We start from the raw sequence: 27340 nt of genomic DNA on the forward strand, positions 1-27340 counted from the left end.
CTAATAGAGTTTGTTGATACTTGTGATTTCTGCAGTCTTGAACTTTTGCTAAAGGACCTTTTCTTCCTCTTTTTAAAAACACAAGGCACTATAAATACGGTAAAACAAGCAGAACGTGTAAGACAAAGGAAAGTGCAAATATGGACATAGCTCAGCAAAATGACACAACCTAATAAGAATAAAATAAAATAAAAAAAAAGAAGAACTGATGCTAGGTCTTACTGTGGTAAGTGTCGAAAGTCTTCTGAATACTGTTCATATTTGTAGTTCACAACATGCCACTGGGAACTGTAGTATTTACAAGCCTAAAAAGAAAACACAAACAATAACAGTATAATTACTACAACTCTTTAGACTCAGGCTACAGAACTAAGAAAGATCTGAGGGAGTCCTCTGCGCTAGAGAACATATTCTTCTCTTTTATAGCTGGGTGCACAGTTCTTAAAGGAAATTCAGAGTCATATGTTTCAACATTTTGAAGCACAATTTCCCTTTAAAATCAAATGCAGTGAATCACATATGCTTTATTGATTCTCATCTTCTTTGTAGGAAGCATCATTAAATCATATCACTACTGCCTCAAAAGCCTCTATCTAGCTTAGGCCTGGCTTTCTCAATGGACATTAATTATACATTTTTGCTTTGTATCCTGTTTCGTTACCTATGCCTTCCATTGTAAATACATTTGCCCTACTCCTTTTATTCCCCCTTGTCGCAGCACAAGCCCTCTACTTCTTGTTCTGCTCTTAAGAACTGATTTTTAACCTCCTAACAATATTCAAGAATATATTAATAGGACTGTCATTTCTCACCAGTCTCATTTTCCCTTCCACACTGAATTTGCTCAGTCATCTCATCATCAACTTGTAGTTTTTATTTTCTGAAAAACTTCTTGATGGTTTTGCATTCACCTTTCGAAATTGTTCTTAATATATCAATCTCTCTTAAATAAGCAAACAGAACTGAACAAAGACTCTTCTGAAGTGCTTGTCAAACAGACAAGAATAACTGTGCAATTTACCCAATAAAGAACTTTTATCAATGCAATCACACACAACGTAACGTTTTTAAAGGCAACAAGATTCATGAAATATGTACAGTTATTGATAAGGTCCACATCTACAACACCGCCACAACAGAATTTCCAATGATTCTTTCTACAGAGTGTAAAATGCAAACTGATACTTCTAACCATATGTGCGAGAATTTACCCCAGTATTGCATTACTTTGTCCTCACACTCCATCTGGGCATTTGCACAAGCTCATACGAAATGGACAGGAAGAAAGCTTAAAAACTAACAGTAGCAGCTGCTGCCCAAGACCATAGGGAAGGGAGGCACATCAGGAAGGAAAATGTTGAAGATCTACAGTAGATAAAGAAGCAGCAGCATTGAAAGAAATCTTAGGTGGGAAGAGGACAGTCTCACAGGAAGGATGAGATGCCAGGAGACAAAGTGAATGGAATAAAGGATAGATCAATGATATTTAAAAAACAAAAGCTATGCAGACAAAGTAGAAGAAAAGGCAACAAAAAACCAGGATAAGTTAGGATCCTCTGAGTGGACTGGGAGTATTCCCTCCCTTCCCTGCCAGCCTCTTCTGAACCTCCCGTAGGAGTCATTGATTGCACAGCAGTCTCTGCCTCACAGGGACAGAGAGGGTATTATCAAGCTGCTGGAGCAGAACATGAAGTGGGCTGAAAAAACTAAAGGTGGTGCTTTCTAAAAGTACTCATCACTGGCTTAACAAATCCCTTTTCTCAATCTTGTGTAAAACATGCAGAATATGTACCCACAAACTAATATAGGTAGTCACAGACTTCTGTAACAGCTTTATTTTAGAGTATGGAAAAGATGGCCATGAAGAGGATGCACTTTTATAGGCAGTTCTCTCCCACCCTGACACTGAACTGAACAGTCTGCAGTAAACTTTCCATGTGGATCTAGCATCTACTTTCTGGTCTGACACAAGCCCTCATTATCTTACAGGATGCAGAATAAAGTGTGCCCTTTAGACAACATAGAATAATCACGTATACTCTGAGAATGAGCATAATAATACAGCATTATAACTGACTAACTCTACACACTGCAGGGTCAGGTCCAAAGCCTTCCCCCGACAACCATGCTCCTGCATCACTCCAGTGTTGTTTGCACTTTGCCCTTGAATAGAGAAAAAAATCCACAGCCAAAAAAATCTGGTTTGTGAACCTTTATAGAATGACTTGATCACTCTTGCATTTTTATGATCTAAATTTCAGTTAAAACTATCTGATAGCCACCTGGGCTATAAGAATACTCCTGCAAGAGCAACAGATACACTGGTTCACATGATCCAATGAAAACCTCCTTCACTGAATGCTGTGAGGATGAGCACAGACCCTCCCATTCACACTTCACTGGCTTTCTAATTGGCAAATGTAAACTGAGTCTTCTCCAGAAAGGACCACTTTTTCCCTGTGGTACTTTCATTACTAAGTGTTCTACTTAACAGATGCAATTAAAGCCCACAGAGAATTCTCAACGCAGGCTTTTATTGCAAATATTACAGGCTGATGTGTTCAAAAAACCAGCTGTGAATAACACATAGAGCAGGACACAGTATTTTAGCTTGTAACTATAAAGGTTTATTGTGCTCCTCCAAGAAAAAGCTATTAAAAATAAATATCAAAAGGGACAAGCAGCACATTCAAGTGTCACTCAGTAAGTACACAAAAGGCACACCAATTCAGAACAACAGCTAATGCTGCTCTTGAACTAGCTTTTTGTGGCTATCCACTGTAAACTAGATCTAGTTTGTTTTTTTCTCTTCAGACTATCCCAACTAAAAATTATATACTTCTACTGACTTCTACAGATTTTGTTTTTCTTAATTGGAAATTATTACTGGAAATTGAATCTTAGCAATGAGGAAAAATACCTGTGAACCTGATTTGAAGAGCAAGAAAAGCCTTTCTAGAGAAGGAGATTTCATTAAGAGGCCAGAGCTGTATCGTACTGTTCCTGGCAAAGATCAGAGGCACCAGTGCAGGGGCTGTTGAGCTGAAGTGGACTGTGGGGGAGGAAAAATACAGACGGAGAAATGGAAGCTTTGGGACGTGGGAGGGTTGGCACACGTTTACGTGAACTTTCCTATTGCATTACTGACCAGGCAGGCTGCACAGCCCATTCCCCAGGGCCCCATTACATTCAGGTCATTCCTTTCTCTTGTTGCCTAGCTTGCCTAATTTTTCCTCAGAGAGAAAGACAATCCTACAAACCTTTTCCACCTGTAACTTTATAGCTCTGGATTCTGGTGATGACAGCATGATGGCTACCACAGTGAGAGAGGTACTTGAAGATTTACACTGCAATGCAAATAACCCTTGAGGTAGGGGGAGTGGGGAAAGGGAGAAAGAAAAGAAAATGGGAAGTGAAAGAAACACAACTGAAATAAACACCTTGAAAAATCTGAAAGCAACTACCAGCTTATATTCTAAGATAATGCTATGTACGTTGTCTTTCGAAATACAGATATACATATGATAAAAGTAATTACTGGAACAACTGGGCCTCTTGCAGAGAAACTGCGTGCACAGTACAATCCCGCCTCGCCACTCAGCCTTTAAGAGTGGCTATTTCTGAAGTGGAAAACAGGAGATACTGAACTGGGAAAGGCAAGCCCATGTAAGAGCTTGGAAACAGAAAGTGAAGACCTGCCAGTGTTGGATGTGGCCACAGCACTGAAGGGGCAGCTGCAGAGATGGCCCAGTGCTCTGCTCCATCTTGCCAATGACACCAAGCTGTGTGGTTCAGTTGATACGCTGGAGGGAAGGAATGTCATCCAGAGGGACCTTGACACGCTTGTCAGGTGGGCTGATGCCAACCTCATGAAGTTTAACCATGACAAGTGCAAGGTCCTACACCTGGGACGGAGCAATCCCAGGCACAGCTACAGGCTGGGCAGAGAAGAGATTCAGAGCAGCTCTGCGGAGACGGACTTGGGGGTGCTGGTCGATGAGAAAATGATCATGAGCCGGCTTCAGTGTGTGTGCTTGCAGCCCAGAAAGCCAACCGTATCCTGGGCTGCATCAAGAGGAGCATGACCAGCAGGCCAAAGGAGGTGATCCTGCCCCTTTATTCCGCTCTCATGAGACCTCTCTTGGAGTATTGTGTGCAGTTCTGGTGTTCTCAACATAAAAAGGACATGGATCTGTTGGAACAAGTCCAGAGGAGGGCCATGAGGATGGTCAGGGGACTGGAGCACCTCCCATATGAAGATAGGCTGAGAAAGTTGGGGCTGTTCAGCCTGGAGAAGAGAAGGCTGTGTGGAGACCTCATAGCAGCCTTCCAGTATCTGAAGGGGGTCTATAGGGATGCTGGGGAGGGACTCTTCATTAGGGACTGTAGTGATAGGACAAGGGGTAATGGGTTCAAACTTAAACAGAGGAAGTTTAGACTGGATATAAGGAGGAAATTCTTTCCTGTTAGGGTGGTGAGGCACTGGAATAGGTTGCCCAAGGAGGTTGTGAATGCTCCATCCCTGGCAGTGTTCAAGGCCAGGATGGACGAGGCCTTGGGTGATATGGTTTAGAGCGAGGTGTCCCTGCCCATGGCAGGGGGGGTCGGAACTTCATGATCTCAAGGTCCTTTCCGACCCTAACCATTCTATGATTCTATGACCGGGGACATGCATGGTGCTGCTCACAAAGCCTTCCCAAGTACTCCTCCCTCCTGTGACCTCTGCTGCAACAACCAAAAGCAGCATGCGGGTATTTGGGAAGGTAGGGTGATCACCCTGGCTTCATATTCAGGCTTCCACTCAGGCATAACTTACACCCACAACAATCATGGCAGCATCACACCTAGCTGCTAGCAGTCTGGACCCTTATTTTGGTGCTCCTGAAGCAGTTTCCAGATTACCACAGTTCACTCATACAGTAACACAGCAGTATAACAAACCAAAATATTAAACCAGACTATTACTTTGAAGTATTAAACATTTTAAAAGAGAATTTACCTTTTCTGCTACCAAAAGACCCACTGTCTTTTAAATAACACGTGTCATTATCCTGACATTACAGTTCTTTAAAGTACTGGAAGCACTTAGATCTTGAAGTAGGGAAAATCTACACTGTGATGAGCAATAGCAAAACTTTTTTAGTGACATTTTTCAGCAGAAGTTCCCATTTTAGAATCATAGACTCATAGAATAGTTAGGGTTGGAAAGGACCTTAAGATCCTCTAGTTCCAACCCCCCTGCCATGGGCAGGGACACCTCACACTAAACCATACTACCCAAGGCTTTGTCCAGCCTAGCTTTGAACACTACCAGGGATGGAGCATTCACAACTTCCCTGGGCAACACATTCCAGTGTCTCACCACCCTGACAGGAAAAAATTTCCTCCTTATATCCAATCTAAACTTCCCCTGTTTAAGTTTGAACCCATTACCCCTTGTCCTGTCACTACAGTCCCAAATGAAGAGTCCCTCCCCAGCATCCCTATAGGTCCCCTTCAGATACTGGAAGGCTGCTATGAGGTCTCCATGCAGCCTTCTCCAGGCTGAACAGCCCCAACTTTCTTAGCCGATCTTCATACAGGAGGTGCTCCAGTCCCCTGATCATCCTCGTGGCCCTCCTCTGGACTTGTTCCAACAGTTCCATGTCCTTTTTATGTTGAGGACACCAGAACTGCACACAATACTCCAAGTGAGGTCTCATGACAGCAGAGTAGAGGGGCAGGCTTTAATTTGACTTTAAAATATGTGAGAGCAATGCAGATTAGCCTCTAAATAAAAAAGCCACATAAATCAACTGTATGGACACACAACCAGTTTCAGTAGTTGCACGGGAGGCTGTGGCTCTTTTGCCATTATGATTAATAAAAGTCAGTTTTAGTAATTACTTACAGATCCTGTAGACACAACCTGAAAAATCACAAATAAAAAAATCCCCAAATGAATGGTGAGGGCTCTAAAAACTTAATACAAGTGACAACTCCACCTTTTGTATCTAGAAAATCTACACAGGGAAGTTAAAAGGTGCCTACCTGAATAATGCACTATAGCAGAAAAAACGGAACTGCATCATACATCAAATGAAATTTCAATATTCTTACACTGTTTTTTCATTTTGATGTAGTGCTTTTCACCCAGCATGGTCCCTACTGCTCTAGGAACTACAATTACACCCACAAATGAAAAGGAGCCAACACTGGGGTGCAGGAAAGCTCACACTCAACAGCTTTACCCTCAGCAACCTCTTCATGGTTCTTACCATGAAGACATTTCTTAAGTTTCATTTCATAAGTGAAAACACCACAATTTGACATTAAATATAGAGTCACTACACTGGTTTAGCAACGCTGCATGTGCAGAGTGCTGTTAGAATGCTCCGTTCCTGGTTTACCTCAGGCTTCCTTACTTGATGTAATGGCATTTGTCAGACGTTGCACACAGGACACAATCAGGTCACACGTGCCATTAATAACTGGACTCTGTTCCCAGGCTTTCTCCAGCAGGTTGCTAAGATGACAACTGTCTAGATGTCTGTAATTTGAAACAGGCAATTGGCTCTACAATGACTTTTAAAGCTACAAAGAGTGCTCAAACACAGCTCAAGACTATCAGCAGATTTCTGAAGGAGACAGGTCTGACTTTTACCTATGCAAGTTGGCCCTTTGATAACACTAACAAACCCCAAATGAGCTCAACTGTACCATAGCAGGCAATCTACCTCCATGGCCAGTAAGAAGTGCACGGCAGAATGATGTACACTTGGATTTTAAGAATGCAACGTTTACCACCTTTGCTAGAACATGGATGAGACCACCAGTGATGGCCCTTGAGAGCTGATCAAAGGCCCTGCAGGTCTCAAAAAGAGCCCTTCCTGTAGCAGCCACTGCCACCGGATCAGATGCCTGAAGCAAAAAGGATAGGTCAGGAAGTACATGGGAAGGAGGGATGAGACAGTTCTCAGAGGTTTCCTCTGTGCTTATTTCCACAATTATGCTGCGCAAAATAGGGAAGCTTCCTCTCTGTGCCCTGCAAACATGCTTCCCAAAAACATATCCAAGTACCACCTATCAGTTTTTGAGGGATCAGGATCACCTGACTTAAACTCATTTAAGAAGGGATATTTGACTTCCCAGATTTTTTTCATATATACCTAAAATTTCATTCATATAGGTACACACACAGATAGCATTTATGTGTGGGCAAATGCATGCATGCTTTCTGAAAATACTGACTCGATGCAAATCAATATGGGATTAAGTTATGTTTCAGTTCGACAGCTTAGAGTTCCTCAAACTACATATAGCTTTGACTTGCAAAATGCACTATCCCCTTCTATTTCTGAAAGAAATGTGGGAAAAATCCATTGGACTGCCATTTGATCTGCATATCCAGAAATAAAGATTTTGGAAATGTAATACTAGGAATGTTTTCACTGTCTATAAGGGAGAATTTTATTTTGTTTCTGGTGGAGTGAATGTTTCTATTTGCCAAAATTATGGACCATGAGGACAATGCTAACTGGGATACATACATGCAGCAGACCGTGAGAAGTGAGAAAATGCAGAATCTGGGAGGAAACAACATAGTACAGTACAGAATTCAGGGAAGTCAGGAATACTTGGGAAAAATAAACACTAAAGACAATTCTATTCCGGCTTTATAGGTTTCTGAAAACATCTCTTTTCTTGGAACCTAATTTAGTTACTCCGCTCCTCCTGCCTAAGAAAAGTTAACGTGGAAAAATCCACAAGGAAACAAATCCTAAGATGACTACAGATATAAGAATTATCAATTCCGAAACTACTGCCTTTTGAATATACCTAATAATTAGGTAAAAATTATTAGAGGGACTCAGATACTCATCACTCATGAAATGTAAAATATGTATTCTCTTTGCATCCTACAGAAAATATTTGGTTATCAAAGGGATATATATTTATTCACGTGACCTGAGTTTTATTTTTTCTTTTAATTTTCATCTTAGTTTCATCAGAAAGGAGAAAGTTGGATATCTTAAAGTAAATTATTTTGCCTCATCCATTACTGTAGTATCGGAACATCACCAACAGTAAAAACTTTTTTGTTACTGAGGAATTTAAAAGTAGTATTAAGAGAACTGAAGCAGCACAAATCTTCCCCTACAAGTGGACAGCATCAAATGCTACCCATACTGAAAGCTTTCCTCAGCAAAATCAGCCTCACCTTTCTTTATGTGGCTTGTAAGCTCTTTTGCATCCATAAACTGACGGTGCAGGTGCACAGGCAATCAAGTTATCCTGGCATGCCTGTAAATACCCTTTATGATCCCTTGAGCAAATGGAATCTCATCAAATCCCCAGGCTGTCATAAGTACGGATTTTGGTAAAGGCTGGGGGAAAAAAACAAAACCAAAACCCAGCTGGTCCTCGAAGGACTCCAGCAATGGAAGAGCTAGAAGTGGAAGTAAACCCTTCCTACTGTCACCAGCAGGAAGCAAACACCCTGGAAGAGACAGACAGGGTTTTAAGACATTCTCACAGACTTCTGACAACCCTCATAAAGGACCTTGCAGTACCTTATAGACAAGGCCATGTGAACACCACCAAATGCCCAGAAGGATGAGACAGATGATCATGGATCTGAGCTCTTGAAACAGATTCAGTACCATGTCCTCACACTGTGCCATATGAAGACAATTAGTTTTACCTTCAACAGCAAACCCTTCCTTTGTAGTTAACTGACTTGCTCCATGTCTTCATGTCACAACTTGCTGAAGTACTGAGATAGTGTAACATACACTAAAGGTCACAGCTATTACGGATGGGAACACCAAAATGGCTTCAGCAAGATGAAGGTGTACATTAGCTTTCTATAGTTTCCCCAACAGCCTAATCAGGAATTAGGCATCTGATCCTGGGTTAGAACACACCCAGTTGATTAACAGATAGTCAAGTAGGTAGAAAACAGATGCCTTCATTGCTCATGAAATTATAGTACATTTGAAGAAAGATTCCTTCACTGAGTAAAGTGTTTGCTTTTTCACAGCTCCAAAAAAGAAGCAAAGGTCATAAACTCCACTCCTGCACAGCCATCCAGAAGTTCTGAACACCAGCCTGGAACACAACAGACTGCTGCTGGGTCAGTACAGATTTGTGCAACTGCTGGAATGGACTACAGGCAAAGATCTTCAGCACACCCCATGCTCAGTTTTACTTAATTTTGGATTAAAAACCATCCCCTTCCTGGAGGTTAATTTATTTTATATATAGCTTCTGGCTTGTGGCAAAGTGAAACATATGTATTACTACTTTAAAAGAGGGTCTTATCCTGCTTTTCTTCCATGCACAGGCTTAATTCAGTAGTACTGTTTTTTCCACTCTCCCCCTCCCTTTGGCTCACTTGTATTGCAGAGAAAGCTAATAGATGTGCTCAATATGTGTTTTACCAGGTTGTCATTAGCATCCCCTTGGAGGACTCAGATGTAAAGGTTCCCAGACAGTGTGCACTATGTTCCATTTTTAGACCCACTACTTTCTCTGTAAAGCCGTGAGAACAGTGCTGGCCTTGCAACATGTGGAACCTTAAAATAAAAAGCAGACCCCAAAGTGCTGAAAGGGCAGTGAGGCTTCTGGGAAGGTAGATAATTCCACAGTCTATGTTATCTTTCAACCCGACTGTCAGATTAAGAAAGATGGCAAAGTTCAGGCAATGTGAGCTGCCAGTAAGTTGTTACTGCTCTTTCTAGACCTGCTGGAGAGAAATAGGGCCAGCCTGTAAAACACCATGTTGCATACCATTCAACAGCTACATTTTTGCCTAATACTGGTTATTATATTTTATAATCCCTGTCTTTGTCTGCAAAATTATCTTGCAGTTATAATGCATGTGAAATAACTCATTCAAATAAGAAAGTCAGATGTGAGAAACCCCAATCTATGGAAAACAAACAAAAAAGGCAGAGAACACACACATTATGGGCTAATTTTAAGTGCATAGAATTAAATTTGTTTTCATAAATCTGTTTTGTTAATGCAAATGATGAGCTATACTTTACGTCTGTAGTGAAAGATAAGGAAGGTTCAGGGAGCCATCTAAAGTGAATTCCTTTGAACAGTGCAGCCAGCACCTCCAATGTCCTCCCAAGTGATAAAACCAGTGACAACCTGAAATATCCCTGAGGCAGAAGGAAGAGTAGTTTTCTACAATCTCAGATCAGAGATGGAAACAATACAGCTATAGAGTTTTTTTTTAAAGGTAGAGAAATTAATCACTCCTGGTGGGGTCTAACTGCTGTGGAAGGACTTCAGTTGACTTTATGCTGTGAAGGTAGAAGAGACTAAATACTGACAGTAAATACAACCCCCTATGCATCCTTCAGTGAAACTTCTCCTCAGATAGCTATACAGGTGGCTCAGATACATACCTTGCAATAACTAACAGTCTAAACCAGCATCAAATAATTATCTTTTCTTTTTTTGGACAGATACCAGCATTTGCAAAATGCAAAGCATATTCAGATCATCAGTGATTAGCATTCACATAAAAATACCAACATTAGTATCAGTGGACTACTAGTGACAGGGAGTGCAGCTGGAAAACAGCAGAATGAAAGTTCGATTCCTTGCAATTTTTCTACATACAGACACCTCATAATAGGCACCTGCAGACATGCTGTTAACCCACCCCCACCTTTTGGCCCCAAAACTCAAACCTGGTTCAAATCACTGAAATAATATTAAAAAAGATGCTCATTTTAACCATAGCAAACCCCAAACCCTTGGTTTTATTTAACATTAAAGGATACACAGACTAGGTATTTACCTCTTTAACAAATAAATTTTCTGCTTTTTGTTCTGCATCTTCAGGCACAGAAGGATACAGCGTCCTGATTTCCAGTGAAATTGTGTCTGTCTGACAATAAACAAAATAAAAGATTAGTCAGAATGACAGAACAGCAGCTTTGTCTCATAAAAAGGTTAAGAAACTTATTATCATGGCCTGCATTTTTCAATTTGTCGTGCAGCCAATACACATGCATACCAACAACTACAACCCAGCTCCTGCCCACACATGCTATTCAATACTATCAGCTAAAGCATTAATCACAAACAAGAGCAGTATTTGAACAGATCTCTGGGAACAAAGTTGTTCCAGGCAAACTTGCTTCAGCGTCTGAGGTTCCTGATAAAAAAGTCATCAAGTCTTCCTTGCATCCTCTCCCAGAAATACACGCCAAAACCAACAGTGTTACTTGCTTCCACCACTTCCCTTCTGCACAACATGCCTTTTCAGCAAGGAATGTGGAAACAGTACTAAAAGCTTTGGCTCTTCTGGAAGGAGAATAGAGAAGCAAGTCCTCCCAAATAAGCTGCAGAAGGACTGCCAGAGGACAGCTTGTTGGTCAGAAAGCAAGTGAAACCAGGCAACAGCTTCTCAGTGGGGCACTTCCATCCATGGGCGCAGACAGCAGAACAGGATCAACATGGGACTCCTGACGCTTTCTGCAACCTCCTTTCAGGCTCAACAGACGTTGCACGAACTAAGCCATTGTTTTTTGAAAGCACTGAGCTGGCTTGTCGGGCCCCACATCAGGAAACCACACAGAGAAGTGCATCTCCAGAAGGTCTCCACAAGGAGCCAAGCTTCCCACCAGGCCAATGAGAGGCCAGGGCCACCAGCAGGGCTCCTCTGTGTGACCCAGGGCCTCCATGCTGATGTTGGGCAAGGGAGCCACTTTGTGAAAGTCACACAAGAAAGCTTTGGGTTATACTGAATTAAACCACAGATCTGGCCCACTCACTTTCTCTGCTAAAAGAGGGAAAAACAAACAAAATCATAAAGCCAGCACTCCAGATTATGCTCTTAGTTCTAGTGGAGTAGCTTAGTTATAATGGAGCAACTCCATCACTCAAGACAACAAACGACTGAAACCAAGACAAATCTGATCTCCCACGCATATTTTCTCTTCTGTTACAGAAAGGGACACAATTTCTGGAGTGTGAATGACATATGAGTGGTTTAGTACAAAGAACAATTACTCACTAATGTCATGAAGCAGCCTAAAACTATCTTCTGTGCCCCTGAAGGATCTCTTTCCAGTCCCTAGTCTCAGACTAAAAAGTGATGCTTTTTCTCTACAATTGAAGCACTCAGACTCTATGTGACTATTATTGACTGCATGGATATTACAGACTGCATTTTTCCTTACAGCTTACACAGACCAACATTTTCCATATAAGTAATTAAGTCCGAAAGGCACGTATCACTCAGGCAGATGTAAGGGTCATGGGATTTCCCAAACTTTTTCTGTTTCATCTGGATAGCTCAAGATACAACAAGATTAAAACTCTTTGGCTCCCACAAATAATAATGGTGGTGCCTTTTAGACACCAAAGAGTGAAAACCCCCCTGCTGTTCTGGAAAACTAAGTGCAGTTTCCTAAATGCAGGTTCCTGATCTCTACCCAGCTGTATCACCAAAGCCTGCATGCACTGGGGATTTACACAATCATTTAGTCTATGAGTAAAAGAGACAGCAGATGAAGAAGTATGAATTTTCAGACCACATTTAGTAATAATGAAGACGTTTGAATCCTTGGTTGTTTAGGGAGTTCCCAGCAGTACCCACAGTCTCTGAAATGCGCTTCATTACTTTTACTTCATGCATAAGTGACATTTTACGTCCCTTTTATTATGTGATCCCAAGATGACTTAATCCCTGAACACAGCTAAAAACCCATGGATGCCCTGAGGTCCGTCATATGGAGTTCTTCTGCGCAAGCAGTAGCGCCCACAAAGCACGTACACTGTCCTTCCATTGTATCACCACCACTGAAGATCAGCTGCTGTTTCCAGACTAAAGCAGAGTGGGAGACCACAAGAGAAGAGATGTGTAATGAATTTTGTACCTCGCTTTGACCCTGTCTGGTTGGTGACTAAGCTGCAGAGAGACAACCAAGCTCGTCCATTTGCCCATAACAAAACTTATCTGGTCCATGTATTATGCAGAAGATAATGTTCAGGTGTTTTTTTTTAGTTGAGACATATAGTAAAGTCAATTATTTTTACCTAACACCTCTTGTTAACCAGTATCAACACACTGACCAAAACAGGTAACATTTGCTTTAATGGGGTCATTGTGCCTCCCCTTCCCTTACACAACTTGTTAAAAAGACTGTAGCTGAACAGGACATGTAACTCAAGCTCACAGATGCACTTCTCATATGCTTCCCCCCTTTTCTTCTCAACAAGACTGCAGTTGAAAGAAATATAACTGTGCAAAACGGACAGATTTGGCATGCTGTGTTTGCAGACTTTGCCAAACAATATCACAGGTTTATTTACATAGAATTGGAAGGTGGAAAATTTTGTGTATTGTATATTTAAACTCGTTTTAAAAACTACAAAGCACTTCCCTTCTCAGAATTAGTTATGTTCAACCACTTAGCTGCAAAAGCTTTACCACAAAAACACTTCCTGTTCATAACTGATTACTTCCAAAGTTAAATGCTCTTACAGGCTAATCAGACATAGCACATATTCACCAAACCCTTCTTACTTCAGAGAACGAGTGAATTTCAACACCAGACGAAGCGTTTCTGAAAGGGTCATAAGAAAAATAAATGCAAATTTTATTTATAGAACTCAGCATTTATAAGTGTGGTTTGAATGAAGCATAATTAGAATTCTAATGTTTAGGCAATCGTAGCAATTGTCTGTTCATCAGAGGCCAACTATCTTCTTATTTGTGCATGCAACCTGTGATAATTGAACAATGCAGGTATCATGTTAAAACATTAAATTCCATAATTCTGAATTATTTCTTAATCTATTTTATACATGTCCTGTATCAACAATGATTTGTGGCATTCAGCCAGGCTGTCTCATTTGCATAAGCTATTGACCCCAGGTGTTCCATTAGTTATAAGGTGCAATTTAATTAAGCACCCTCTCTTGCTATATCCACTTCTTACAGTGAAAGCCACAAGTTAATATTGATCCTTACCAGTTATTAGGAATAACTTTATTATGAATAATGTTTTTAGGCAGTGTCTGCTTCCCACTGACATGGTGAGTTCAGTATTTGAAAATGGAGTTCAAACTCCATTAGCCACTTCAAATATTTTCACTCTAAATCTGTTCTAACAGCTTTTAGTCTGAAAGCATGTTACCAGTGGTTAAGTCTTTAGACGGATGCATCAAAAATGATTATATTTACTTCCTGAAAAGGCAGCCCTTCTGACACAGCTAACCGCACACAGGCAGAAATGTTCGAATGTTAATGCTTAGATTCAATCGCTCTAAAGAAAAGCGGCTCAGCCCCATTTTCATCCAAGTAAACAGATTTACTTAACATTACAAAAAATTATAATGAGTTAGTCCACCTAATGGAAAAGCAGGATAAGCTTGTACAGCAACTTTGCTGTACAAATACCACTGTGCAGATGCTGTCGCTGTAAGTGGCTCTGAGAGGCTGCTGTTGCCTATCACAGCACAGACCTCACTGAGGGGGTAAGTGTGTTGAGGAAAAGGGAAAGGAAAGCAAGCACAGAGCACAATGACAGGACAGATTCTGCCCCATTATTTACTAAATCGCATTCAGTGTAAGAGGCTATGCTTTACTCATGCACTGTTTGCTTTGCTGAATTAGTTCCCTATTTAAATAAGTGGAGTACATCCCTCTGTCTACATACCTCTTGCTTTCCTGCTCCTGACAGCCAATGTGAAATTGCACTTCAAGCATACCCGTATCCCATTAGTCCTGAGAACAATGGACTCCATTTCTGCTTCTCTAAGGATGAGCAGACACAGCCTATCACATAGGAAAGTGGGAGACAAGTCATGTGCTATTGAAAATAACCCATGACCTCACCACTGTAACTCTTCTGATCTTAGAAATAAGTCAGATTTACAGGGTTATTTCCAAGGAGGCTCTAAGTCCTGCACCTCAAGCTGCTCCTATGGCACACATGCTTTCATGTGAAGAGGCAGTGCTGTTGCCCGCTTTTACCCTCTCCCCTTAAAGATTCATCTGTTTCTGTTGTGAACGTCTCTATCCAAATGAACAACTTTCGTCTCTGCACAACACCTAGATCACAGAGGTTTCACAACCTCAAGGGCAGATTCTGGCTTGTTCAGAGCTAAAAAAAAGCCTGTAAGCACTAAACCTGTAGTGATGGAGGGTATCAGCACTGTATGATTCAGCCCCTCTTCTAAGACCTCTATGATACTTGGAGGGCACCTGGGTGGGCTTTTGAAAGCCCAGAAGAGCCAGGAGCACATCAGATTGAACTTCAACAGATTTTGCATAACACAAAAGCTTCTCCATCTGATACCTATCCTAAATGCAATGCATTATCATTTCTATATGCATTTCAGCTCAGGCATTCAGCCAGATTTATAGAATTACACAGGTTTGTTTGTGGTTTGTTTTTATTTTCTTTAAAAAAAGGATTATTAAGCAGAGTTACAAAAGAGTTAAGCATTTTTTCCCCAGCTGGAGTAAAACCAGAGAATGCATCTGTGTACATACAGATTTTGTATTCTTCTGTTGAAATGAAGGGAAAGGGAGGAATACAGTCTTACCAGATTTAGGCTGATACTGAAAATTCTTTGCTGTTTCATAGACTTCTCGTAAGATGTTGGAAATTACCTACAACATTCTTGTGAGAATAACTGTATTCTCTTTGAATGACATTCAGAGAGAAAGCGATTCTGGGCTGAAACAGAAGACCAGACAGCACAGGAGGTATGATGCTAACTGACCCATATCTGACACATGTGGTGAATACTACAGATCCAGAAACGGGAAATCATTATTAAAAGCAGAATTTTCTCTTATGCTCAGTACCTCAGATGATTCTTTTGGTGGGTTTTCATTCCAAAGAGGCTTTTGCTCATAGGACGTGCTAACACACAGGTCCAAACGGAGGCTGCATCAACACTGAGTCACAAAGTCTGTAGCAACTGTAATCATTAGGAGTTAAACAGTAATGTCCACCATTTCCTGGGGCATTATCACATTAAATAACACTCAGAGCCAGCCTGAGCACCTCCTAATTCAGTCAAAGGTGGATCTTATTCTACTCAAATGGCTGACCCAGACTTTTGTGCACAGGTGATATTTCAGCAGGAAGGAGCATGGCTATAAATAGCTGGAGCTGAAAAACCTGTCTGCTATGGAAGCTCTGAAGTCCTGTGTGAGCATAGGCTCTTGTTACTGCAGCTGACTTCAACAGAATGTAACAAAGAGTCAGGTTTATTGCAAGGATATGGACCCTACCTAACGCTGCCTCTGCCCTTCTGTGAGTACTGGCTACTTCTGCAATGCAAGTACTCCTCTCATCTGCCTTACTGTATTTCATTTCTTTTTTTCTTTTTTCTTAATTTAAATATATTATACAGAGCAGCTGCAAAGCCCAACACAGAGGAAACAATAGAAGTAGCTACTAAAAGCCAGCCAATAGCTGCTCAAAATGAAATGAAAGTAAGCATATGAAAATATGGTTTGACAGGCACAGGTCTCGAGCAATAGGACATGATTCTTCTTTCACTGAGACAATTTGCTCCACTGACTTGAGTTCAGTTATTTTAAATCAAGGGGCTGAAGGGCCTTGTGACAGCACACAGTATGTCTAGCCAGCTTTATAAAGCTAAATTTCAATTTCATAAACTTACAAATGCGCAAAATGGATAAAAGAATTAACAATGATGAGGAAATCTATTCTGTTTAGTCTTCTCTCAGTCCCATGAGCACATTAACTCAGTTAATGCCACCAAGGAAATAGAGACATTTAGTAAAACAAAGCAGTGGATTAGATTAAGCCAGCCCCATAGGACGGTAGCAGTACCATGAGCTGATGGGAAGGGCCTTTACACAGCAGTTAGCTGGTCACAAATTGAAATGTATTTCCATTAGAGAATATCTATTCATCAAAATCTAAATCCTTTAAAAGATGGGTTGATTTTGAAGAAGTTGCAGTTTTGAAGATGTAGGCAACCTGCCAGTTTACTGTGCCTGGCAGCACACCTCCCCATACCGACCAGGCAGCTCCTGCCCTCCTGAGCTGCCCATCACTGCTGCAGGGAGGGCTACCCTGGACTTCCAGGTTCTCAGGTTCTTTGCAGATGGCCAGGACAAACAACAGGGAACCCAAAATGACGTTAGGCAGCTCCACAGCTGCAGGATCTGACATCCATTGCCTGTCAACATCCCACCATGGGACCTTGCCTTGGCACTGGGGACTCTGCACTCCCCATCACTCAGGATGCCAGGTCTCAAACCCCTTGAAGACAATCTCAAAGAAAGATCAATTACACTTGGATTTATCTTTCTTGTGCAATCTAACATCAGCAACAGCACAGCTTGGAAATTTCACAGCCACTGTCTAAGAAATCGACTTTGAGCAGAAGGCAGGGAATCATGGGCTGTCTTATTCTAGTGGCCAAATACATTAAACAGAATAGGATCAGAAAGCCTGGATGCAAGTTACGGAAGCATGATTAAATTAGATTATAACAGAAAGGAGAGATTCCAGCACTGGCCAAACTACCACTGTGCTGAGCAAACTGAGAAGTATACATTATGGAATAACATGTTTTCTGAGTTCCTGAAATGTATTTGGGAACAACCAGCACTTCAAGTTCCCACAGGTGATAAACAGCACAACAGGGAACATGCGCTGCAAGTGAGGTGCAACTTAAGAGCAAGAACACCAACTTTGAGAGCAGATAAATCAGCACTGTGACCAGTGACAATTAAACTAATATAACAAATGCTTATAACAAATTTGCTCTAGTGCATTCTAACAATAGATTTGCTGTTCTCTCAACGCATTCGCACTGGGCACCCAAAAGGACTGCCATGATTTAACTTGAGCCAACAATTCAGTACCATGTAGCTACTTGCTCACTCCCCAGTTTAATAATGGAAATTAAGAAAATAATGAAAAGGGAGACAACAAAAAGGGAGAGAGGAAAAAAAACCCATAAAGACAAGTGATGCACAGCACAATTCCTCACAACCTGCTGACCAATACCCAGCCCATCCCTGAGCAGCAACCAGTCCCTCCAAGCCAACTTCCCCCATTTCTATATCAAGCATGACGTGCTGTGGTATGGAATACCCCTTTGGCTAGTTTGGGTCAGCTGTCCTGTCTCAGCTCCTTGGGGTTCTGCTGCTCCTCCTCACTGGCAGAGCATGAGACTGAAAAGTCCTTGATCATGGTAAGTGCTACTGAGCAACAACTAAAACATCCATGTGTTATCAACATTACTCTCACAGTAAATCCAAAACACAGCACTGCACCAGTTACTAGGAAGAAAATTAACTCTATCCTAGCCAAAACCAGGACAGAGCTTTATCTAATCCTGAACAGTAAATTCACTAATATATAAATGAAAAAACAGAGCGAATTTTGTAGGAGAGAAGTAAAGTGTTATGCATACATAAAAAAAATATTAGAGAGCTCTTGGGCAACTTCTGCCTTTCTCTCTAGCAGTAAAGATAAAAGCAAGAGATGAACAGAAGAGATGAACAGACAAATCTAAGAGAAAAAATAACATGTATTTGCCTTTTACTTACTGAAAAGTCATCATCGGGGAACAATATAAGATCCTTAAATTGGTTATCCCCAATATTTTTTTCAATCTCTGTGATAACAGCTTCATAATCCAAAGGCTCCAAGAGTTTGGGTTTTTCCTGCTGTGGAAAGAAAGAAAAGATCAGGTAATACCTTTACGTTCAAATTTGTCTTCCTCACCCTTCGTAAACTGTGTTCTGCTGCCTTTTCCCTTTTTTACACCAAAGTATGAATTCTTCCCAACTTGTTGCAGCTGAGCTCATGCAAGAACAGTGGAAATGAAGAAGTTGGGCCACCTGTAACAGTTATTCTCCATATAATAATTCAAGAGCAACCTGTCAGCTCATTACAGAGACCAAAACCACCACATTAACTTAACTGTTATTCTCAGGAATACTCTCTCTTCCTCCCTAAATACACATAGGCAAATAGAAAAATGGACACAATTCAAACAGAACATAGATATAACTTTGAGCTAACATATTTTACAATAAGTAACCTACTATTTTTTTCACTGTCTTATACAGTCCAACCTCTTGAATTGCTGGCAGGTTGTGAGTGCCATCACACTGTTGTGCTTGGTAATAATCCAAGGTTACTCTCCTGGACTAAAATATCTGGCACCCACCCCTATTGTTTCTCTTGTAAGAAACTGCATTACTATCACTGTAATAGGACTATTATTGCCTGAAATAGCAGTAAAGAAACCACCATAGAAACAGCCAAACAAAGTAAAGCCACATTGTCTCAAAATATAGCCCAAAAATAGAATAAAAAAGAAGCCCATCCGACATGACAGAATACATTAAACAGATGAAGAGTCACATATTAAAGTTACAACATCTGCTTAATTCAAACTTGGAGAAACTCAGCAAAGGGGCAAGAGAACTGCCAGAAGGGATGAAAAAACAGGTCATGATGTAATAGTGGATGTTAAGTAGGCTGCATATTATCCACTGTTCTTGTATTGTGCTAGAACAATACAAAGTTTTTCTCCCTCTCCCTTCCCTAAAGCAAAAACACATTGTATTGGAAAAGAAAGCTTTCACATCTCCATAAAACAAATTTCTTCAATGGACAATCTCATGATTCTCCATCACATTTGATTATGTATATATGTAATTCACATATAGTCCCTTATACATATAACAGTCCAAATACGCAAATCTCTCCCTCTTTTGACTTAATTCTAGAGAGTTCCTGTTTTTTCTATTAGTCATTTCAAGATTTCTCCCACCCCTTGTGAGAACTGTTTCCCTTCTACATTAAGGTCAAGATTCCCTTTTGTGTCAAATGCATCTATGAAAAGTTTAATTATCAGTAACACAGCCACACAAAATGGGTTAAAACACTGGGATACTCATGTTCCTAGGAAGTTATTCAATTGCCGAATAGCTCATGACAGGATCACAGAGTAACACAGGACCTCCACAAGTTATCTACTCCAAGCCCCTGCTCAAAGTAAAGCAAGCTGGATCAGGCTGCTTGGGAACTAGTCCAGATGAGTCTTGAAAACCTCCAAGGATGGAGATGCAATTTAAGAAGTTGGAGCTGTTCCTTCAACAGTCAGTCTATTAGCTCTCTTCTCAGTCTATTAACTCTCTTAATTCTGTTTGCCAGCTTAACAGTTAATAAACTTCTAAAAATCATTAGTATTTAGTGCTTACAGGCCAAGAGCACTATCTACTGATGGTGAGACATTAAAGACTTGTAACAGATAGACAAGATCAACACAGAGGAGTAATAAATGAAACTTTTTTGAAAGCTCTTTCTCAAGGAAACTTGTTCATGAATGTTACTGTGGTATGCGAGGGGTTGGAGGGAAAGAGAAGCAATACTTGACCTACCTAAATATGTTGCATCTTTAACTACCAACTTCCAGGAAACAACTAAAAGGTTTTTTTTTTGCATGAATAAAATAAAAAAGGCTTGTAACACAGATGCTGTGTTAAATTCCTTCCTAAATGAGTCTGGAGATGTACAGGGCCAGTTGTCTGCCTTGCGTTACAGGAAAGGGAGACTGAATTAGAACTAAAAGCTGGAATTGTTTACAGAAAAAAAGAACTTATCTAGAAGACCACTGTAAAATACAAAAGGCCCAAATCACAGAATGGTTTTGGTTGGAGAAGACCTTAAAGGTCATCCAGTTCCAACCCCTGCCATGGGCAGAGATACCTTCCACTAGGCTATGTTGCTCAAAGCCCTTTCCAACCTGGCCTTGAACACTGCCAGGGATGTGGCAGCCACAACTTCTCTGGGCAGCCTGGGAAGAAACAGCTTTAAAGTTTAATTTAGATTCTGTGACAGGACTGTATACCAGTATGTGATGTTCAGGTAAGACAAGGCACCCTGCTAGGATACATGAGACTTCATATTAACCCAGTCATGTCACTTTAGACTGCTCTAGGTTGGAACTTGGCCCTGCCCAGTACCAGTTGACACATTAATATCCAGTCCTGCTCAACAAACTCTTGGGTTGAGTAGCAGTCGTATTCTTCAGGGAGATTCCAGTCTTCCATTTACTGACAACAGTTCCCCACAGGCTCATCCGACCATCTCACCGTGCACAGCTCACTTTTGTTTCCTTTCAAATTATGCTGAGTGACCCCAGTATGCTTTATCCATGAGTTTCAGATTCTCCTTCATTAAATCTGCCATTGTACCTAGTTATTAAATAACCCTATATAGACATAAGCTTCAAGGAATTAAAACATGAAAACACCAGTGCACACTGAGTATACCATCTCTGATGTACCTCAGATTTTGGCAATGATGCCTAGGTCTGAATAAAGTTCACTCAATCAAATTTTAGCAGACAGTGAACTTTGTAGTAGTGCAACTGTTACCTTCAGCAGGAAACTTTATAGCAACCACTTACAAGAAAACTCAAAGTGAAAAAAATATATGCATTGACATTTATGAGGTACAAGTGTTTTATGTCAGCATCTCTCCTGTGTAGTGGTTTCACTAAAACATGTATGTTTTCTGCAGAAAGCTTGTGTCATTGACTACTCTGAGAATCCTCCCTTCCTAAAGCAGATAGTGTTAGGTTTTGCAATAAGTTCAACTTTTAATAAGTCAGATATACCACTGAAACCATAAATGTCCACTCTTCAAAACCAGACGTGTGTCAACACAATGTTAATCTAGGCCAGATGCTCCTTGGAAAGGTCATGAATGTTAGCTTTCAAAATCCTCTGAAAAAAATCATGAAGTAAGCACATGACATAAGTAGGCATCTTTCTATTCAAGTCCTAGACTAAGAAAGAGCTGGGGAATCCCACAAATCTTGGGACTTCTCTTGAAATATGGGGGAATTCCATAAGAATGTGTGGCATTTTCAGGTTCTCTATACCAAGAGAAACTACCTTTTTTGCTGCGCTGGCAGAACGAAGCAGTATTCCTTCTTCCCCCTGGAAATCCCTATGAGGTTGGGGTGAGCCCAGCTAAATCTCCTTCAAAGTTAACACCGCACAGATGGTCAGATGCAGGTGGAGCAGGGTAAGCTATGTCACACTGGCCTCACTTTTCAGAAACTGGCAGCACTCAGAAAGCCGCTCCTGATAGCTGTCTGAAACCCTCCAGGGGAAAACTTCTCCTTGACAGCTGCAAGGTCATTTACATGAGTCAAGAATGCAACTCAAGAAAACCCTGAAGCAGAGAAACACAGCGAGCGTATGAACATCACTGTTCCCACAGCACTCATTCTCTTGCTCTCAGTGCTGCAAAGGGCATGATCTGATGGAAGCATTTTAACAGATGTTAAGAGAGATGTCTTATGAGAAAGCTGACACATCTGAAATATAACTAAATGTAAGTAGATGTGACATAACAAAATCACTGCAAAACTTTTCAGTGAAGCACTTCAATATTTGTTTTTCTATAGATGTAATGACATCACAACACAACCCTGTATAAAATGCAATACTGTCTTATGCCAACTCCCATAAAACTCCTATAAAAAAGAGGTGCAAGTAATAGCCCATTCTCCATGCACCAACTGCAGAGATAATCTAGTCCATTCCCTGCCAACATCAAGCGTGCCAATAGAATGAACATGATTCCTCCCTTTATCAATTCTGCATGTTCTCACAAACCTTAAGTCTATACAGTGTGGACACCGACTCCATCCTTCTTAGAGACAGTTCTTTGGATTTGGCAAAGCTTAGCACTGCAACGCTTAGTATCGCATTGGTGATGGGAAGTAGCAGCTGGTTTAGTTAGCAGTTTATCTCTAGAAGGCATGAAATGATTGCTCAGTTTTCTCAGCACAGGCAGACAGAAGCAGCAATGTTGGGATTAGTGAATTTCTCCCTGCTAGGACTAAGCAGAGATTTGTAAATGAGTAGGGCTGATTTAAAGCTAATTTAATAACCATAGTGATGCCTCTTCTCAATTTAACTTGTCTGTTCTTTTTGGAAACAGACCAACCTAGCAGTCTGTGCCAAGATCGAATTTTGCTGGCTTGGATTTTCATAATGCTTTTTATATTCTCTATCTCAAGTGAGTAATGAATTACGTTTAGTTGTACTGAAATGGTTGTGAACGCATCTAGTAAAAAGGCACTCTGAGTCCTCACCTGCTACAACAATCACAGCAGTACCATTTACTTCACACCCTGACAGTGTTGTGGAACGAACAGCTGTGTGTTGTTGAGCCAGCTTTTCCAGACTCTGAATTGTAAGGAGATCTTTAACGAACATCGGAGACAACACCACAGAGGAATAATCACTAAATTTCTGGGCAAAACAGCCCAGATTCCACCAATGATGTACAGTTTGATTGCCTGATGGCAATTTGGTCTAGGTACAACAGCATTATTTTTCCCAGTAATAATCACCAAAAATATCCACGTAAATGATTTACAGAAACAGATACAGTACCTGTATTGCCTCCAGGCACACAGACATTGTGCATTGATGCTAGTACCCATCTTCTCTTCATAATTATAGGATAAAATGACTTAAATATCCTCCTCCTGAAGCTGTAATTCTGTGAACACTCACTAAAGAAGGAAATGATGTAACTGACACCAATAATCTTTGGATAGTCATCCCAAGCACTTCTCCGTTCTAAAAATAAGCTAGACCAAATGCTATGATTTTCTAATGCTTTAATGATGTATGATTCCCAGACACTTAATCCTGAGTATCTAAAATCCACTGAATTTAATACAGATGTTTAAACTAATTTCTTCTCTTCCCCATGCCAGGTAGAAGAAAATTCAAGAAACAGATGCACAGAAAGAATTTAAACTGATGGGCTGGACTAAAGTATCTTCACAACTTGAGGATCCACTGCATGCTTATGAAAGGAGTCAAAAGAATTGTGGTGGCCAAGTTGTTCAGGATCAAGCAGCACTCTGATTTTGTATTTCACCCAAGCTCTGGCTACTCTAAAATTATAATTCATTCTAGTGTACATCTGAAATATCGAAATGGGGAGACTTAGAAGAGAAAGGGTCACTTACTGAAATAACAGCGTCGTCTTCCTTCATTTTTTATAGACTTCTCAACGATACCCTCAACCAAGTCCAATCTTAGAACTCACAACAGTAAATGAATTTACTTTCTGGGATGACATCAATGTGAAGTGCTTCTCACACTTCTAGTTCTTCCTTTCCTTTCCCCAGGTAAATACTGCCTCTGACATAATACATGCTTTTAGTTTTTTTTTTTTTATGGTTAATAAATGCAGTTAATTTTATTCCACCAGGGTGGGCCAACTGAAGTTAAGTACATCTTTGCCAAGCCTGTCCAAACTGAAGCTAAAGAACAGTCAGGACTCCCTGACTTTTGAAAGAGGTGTAGTGTAAAGGCTGAATTCAAGCCTGCCTTTAGGCATGCCTGCGATACAGACTGCCCCACAGCTCTGAGACAAGCCAGCCACCGCTGCCTGAATATTCAGGGAACTGAAGCTGAGGCCAGAAAACCATTCAATTTTATGGAGTCACCAAAACTTTTGCTTTTTGTAGGACCAGTGTATGTCACTATTCACCATCAGGCAGTACAGTAGTCTGATACCTAGGGTAATTTCCATGGAAAGGGTATCTGCATTGGGTAAACCTTTTTCCCCCACCAGCTAAGAGCAGCCAGATGACCCAACGGGCTCCCAGCAGTGAGTCCCATGGCAACATCTGTTCCCAGTGAGTAAAGACAGTGCAGCCATGGGGGGATTATGGAGTCTGCAACACCTGCAAGCCACTAAGCTGAGAGTGAGAGGTCTCATCAACCCACAATGCTCTCACCCCCCAGTCCTGTCCTCTCTCTGCTCCCAACACACTCCCTGTTGTCTTAGAGATTTTCTGAAAGGAAAGTAAGATTTGCATTTCAAACATAAGGGAGGAAATTCAGGCTCTGCAGAAGGTATTCGGGGAAAGAACAGGGAAACACAGCCAGAACCAGCAGGCAGATGGTGCTTCCTTTTATTTTAGATCTCACCATTTTTACAACTGCTTGGCCTGGCATGCATCTATTCACAGTCAACAAACTCTGGCCATGTTACAAAGGCTACATTTGGCTCAGTATCTGACCCACAGTCAACAAACTTATTAAAATTAGTGGTACAAATAAAATTTTCTGTGACAACTTTTCCATCCTAAAAAGACATCCACTTGTCTGTTCCAAAATGTTTAATTTGTCATGTCTTCAGTAAACCTTAGAGAATTGCAGTTGGAAAGAATCCAGACAGTCTTTCGGGCTACGCAGCACAACTGATGCACTCTTCAGTGTCAGTGGTGAAGCCAACATACCAATAAATTTCATTAAGGGGTTTGTCAGCTCCCACAAGATTCTGGTACAGGTAAATTTGCGAAGAATTACAAAAAGATTCAAACCCCCAAGTTCCTACTGACTCAGAAATGAGACTTACTTTGTACCAATAATGGGATGCGATGAATCCCAATTTCTTACATTGGACATTGCCATTGTTTTCTGGTTCAAAATCTATAAAGGTCTACTTTGCATATTTGCCAGCTTTAGCAGTTACTGTGAGGTAATTCAGTGTGTTAAATAGCTGAAAAATGGAAACACCTCTCATCTGGATAAGCTAACTCATATCATTTTCATTCAACAAGCCAACTGATTAGCAACCATGGTTAAGACTACATAAACCACAGGGACCTGTTCTCAGGCAACTGAGAGCAACCTACTCTTTCTGTTACCTTTTGTTTCTCAAGTTAGAATTTCTCACTGCTTTCATTACGAATTCTGAAAGCACTAGGCCTCACAAAACTATCTCACTCACAGTTCAATTATGCAAGCCACACAGGACTGTTGGTTCAGCAAAGCATCCATGCTGGGGGAGACTGGGGATGCTTTGTGCTATGCTCAACTTAGTCATAAGTATTTCCTGAATTCTGTTTTTCAGCCACAATTACACCTGGAACTGTAGCCTTGCTGTGGTGCTTTCTGAATCTGGAAGGTATATGCACAGGCATCTTCAGTGATTAGTACTTGCCATTCTCGACATTAGATAAAACTACCAATATAGTCTTCAAAATGCTCAAGGGAGTAAGAAAACAGCTTACTTGTCCTCTGTGCTTATGCAGTAGCTAGAAACCTAGTTTAGGAAGTAGATAAACAAATTTCTTTTAATCAGAAAATTACCAAAATCAGCATTATCATGCCACTGACAACAAGGCCTCTAAAGAAAATACTAAATTTCCTAATTACATTTCATGTATTGGCTTTTCAAAATGTCAAAACTAACAGCTTCTAAATAGTGAGTACATCTGAAGCCCAGACTAAATATTTGCCCATAGGTCACTCCGGGGGAAAAACAAGAAAGTCTTGTAACATATCTTAAGGGTTGATTGTTTTTTAAGCTTAATTTACACAGATCTCTAACCTGGTAACACTCTGCTGCTTCACCCCCCCTTACATGACCTTAGCCAGGAAAAAAACGAAGTGCAGTTATAGCAACAAAAGGTTTCCTTTAGAGCTACAATGCTGAATTTATTCATAAAGCAAGCAAGCAAGCAAAAGCCAAAGACGTTATTCACTCATCTTCATACAGATATCTGAACAGCCAGGTAGGATATGTTGGAAGGGGACTGGGTAGAAGGGATGGGAGCAGAGGATCTGCTGGACCAGAGCAGGAACACTCCACCCCACTACTTGCCTCGTTAGCGATTATTTCACCTCAGGAAAGGAGAAGTGCATTGTTCTGCCCTGGGTACCAGAAAGGGGATGCTGGAATGACTCTGGTTCAACTATTCTGTAAAACCTCTCTGCTTCAGGTTCGCTTTTTCTAGCATGGTGTCAGGTGGGCAGATTAATGGTCACAAACAGGAACATTAACAAAACTATCCTGCAACCTGTATGTAGTGGATTTGACCAAATTTTTTAAGCTTCCAGTACAAAGTTTATGTAAACAGCGCTGTAACTCTGTATATACACACACATACATTTGTGTAACTTCATATACACAGAGTCACTGTAGTCTAAGGATAACCTACATTAAAGAAAAGATACAAACTGGATGAATAGGGGCAATGGAGCCACCTACCCAGTCATCTGTGTGCAGGTTCAGGGAAAGGATGAAAGGGAAGATACGCCAGGTGCTCCTAGCGCACCTGCTCTTCCACCAGGCTCATTTAACACAAACCTGCTGTTAAAACAGTGGTGTATTTTCACATGACACCACGCAGACCACAGAACTGTCTTTAAAAGTGTTTTTATTCACTTTGAAAACAAAGCTTTCATTTAGTTGACTTTGCTTTTAGAGTAAATAGGATCCTTTTTTGTTTGGGACCAAAGGGAAAACTCTAATGTCTGATAATT

The 27340-nt window shown here is 40.8% G+C and overlaps 1 protein-coding gene across 10 annotated transcripts in view; it reads right to left on the reverse strand.

Annotated features, from left to right (window-relative positions):
- DOCK10 (dedicator of cytokinesis 10) overlaps positions 1 to 27340 on the reverse strand; it is a 159664-nt gene that overhangs the window by 80252 nt on the left and 52072 nt on the right. For all 10 annotated transcript variants that reach the window (XM_061365177.1, XM_061365183.1, XM_061365179.1 and 7 more), the window contains exons 2-4: positions 18560 to 18679; positions 10799 to 10888; positions 223 to 305 (exon numbers count right to left, since the gene is read on the reverse strand). In XM_061365177.1, the coding sequence (XP_061221161.1) occupies positions 223 to 305; positions 10799 to 10888; positions 18560 to 18679 (293 nt within the window). The remainder of the gene's footprint in view (positions 1 to 222; positions 306 to 10798; positions 10889 to 18559; positions 18680 to 27340) is intronic.

The sequence above is a fragment of the Neopsephotus bourkii genome, unplaced genomic scaffold, assembly GCF_033783945.1.
Source record: "Neopsephotus bourkii isolate Nb327-2 ecotype Australia unplaced genomic scaffold, CSIRO-AGI_Nbou_v1 NB_1279, whole genome shotgun sequence".
Lineage (NCBI taxonomy): Eukaryota > Metazoa > Chordata > Aves > Psittaciformes > Psittacidae > Neopsephotus > Neopsephotus bourkii.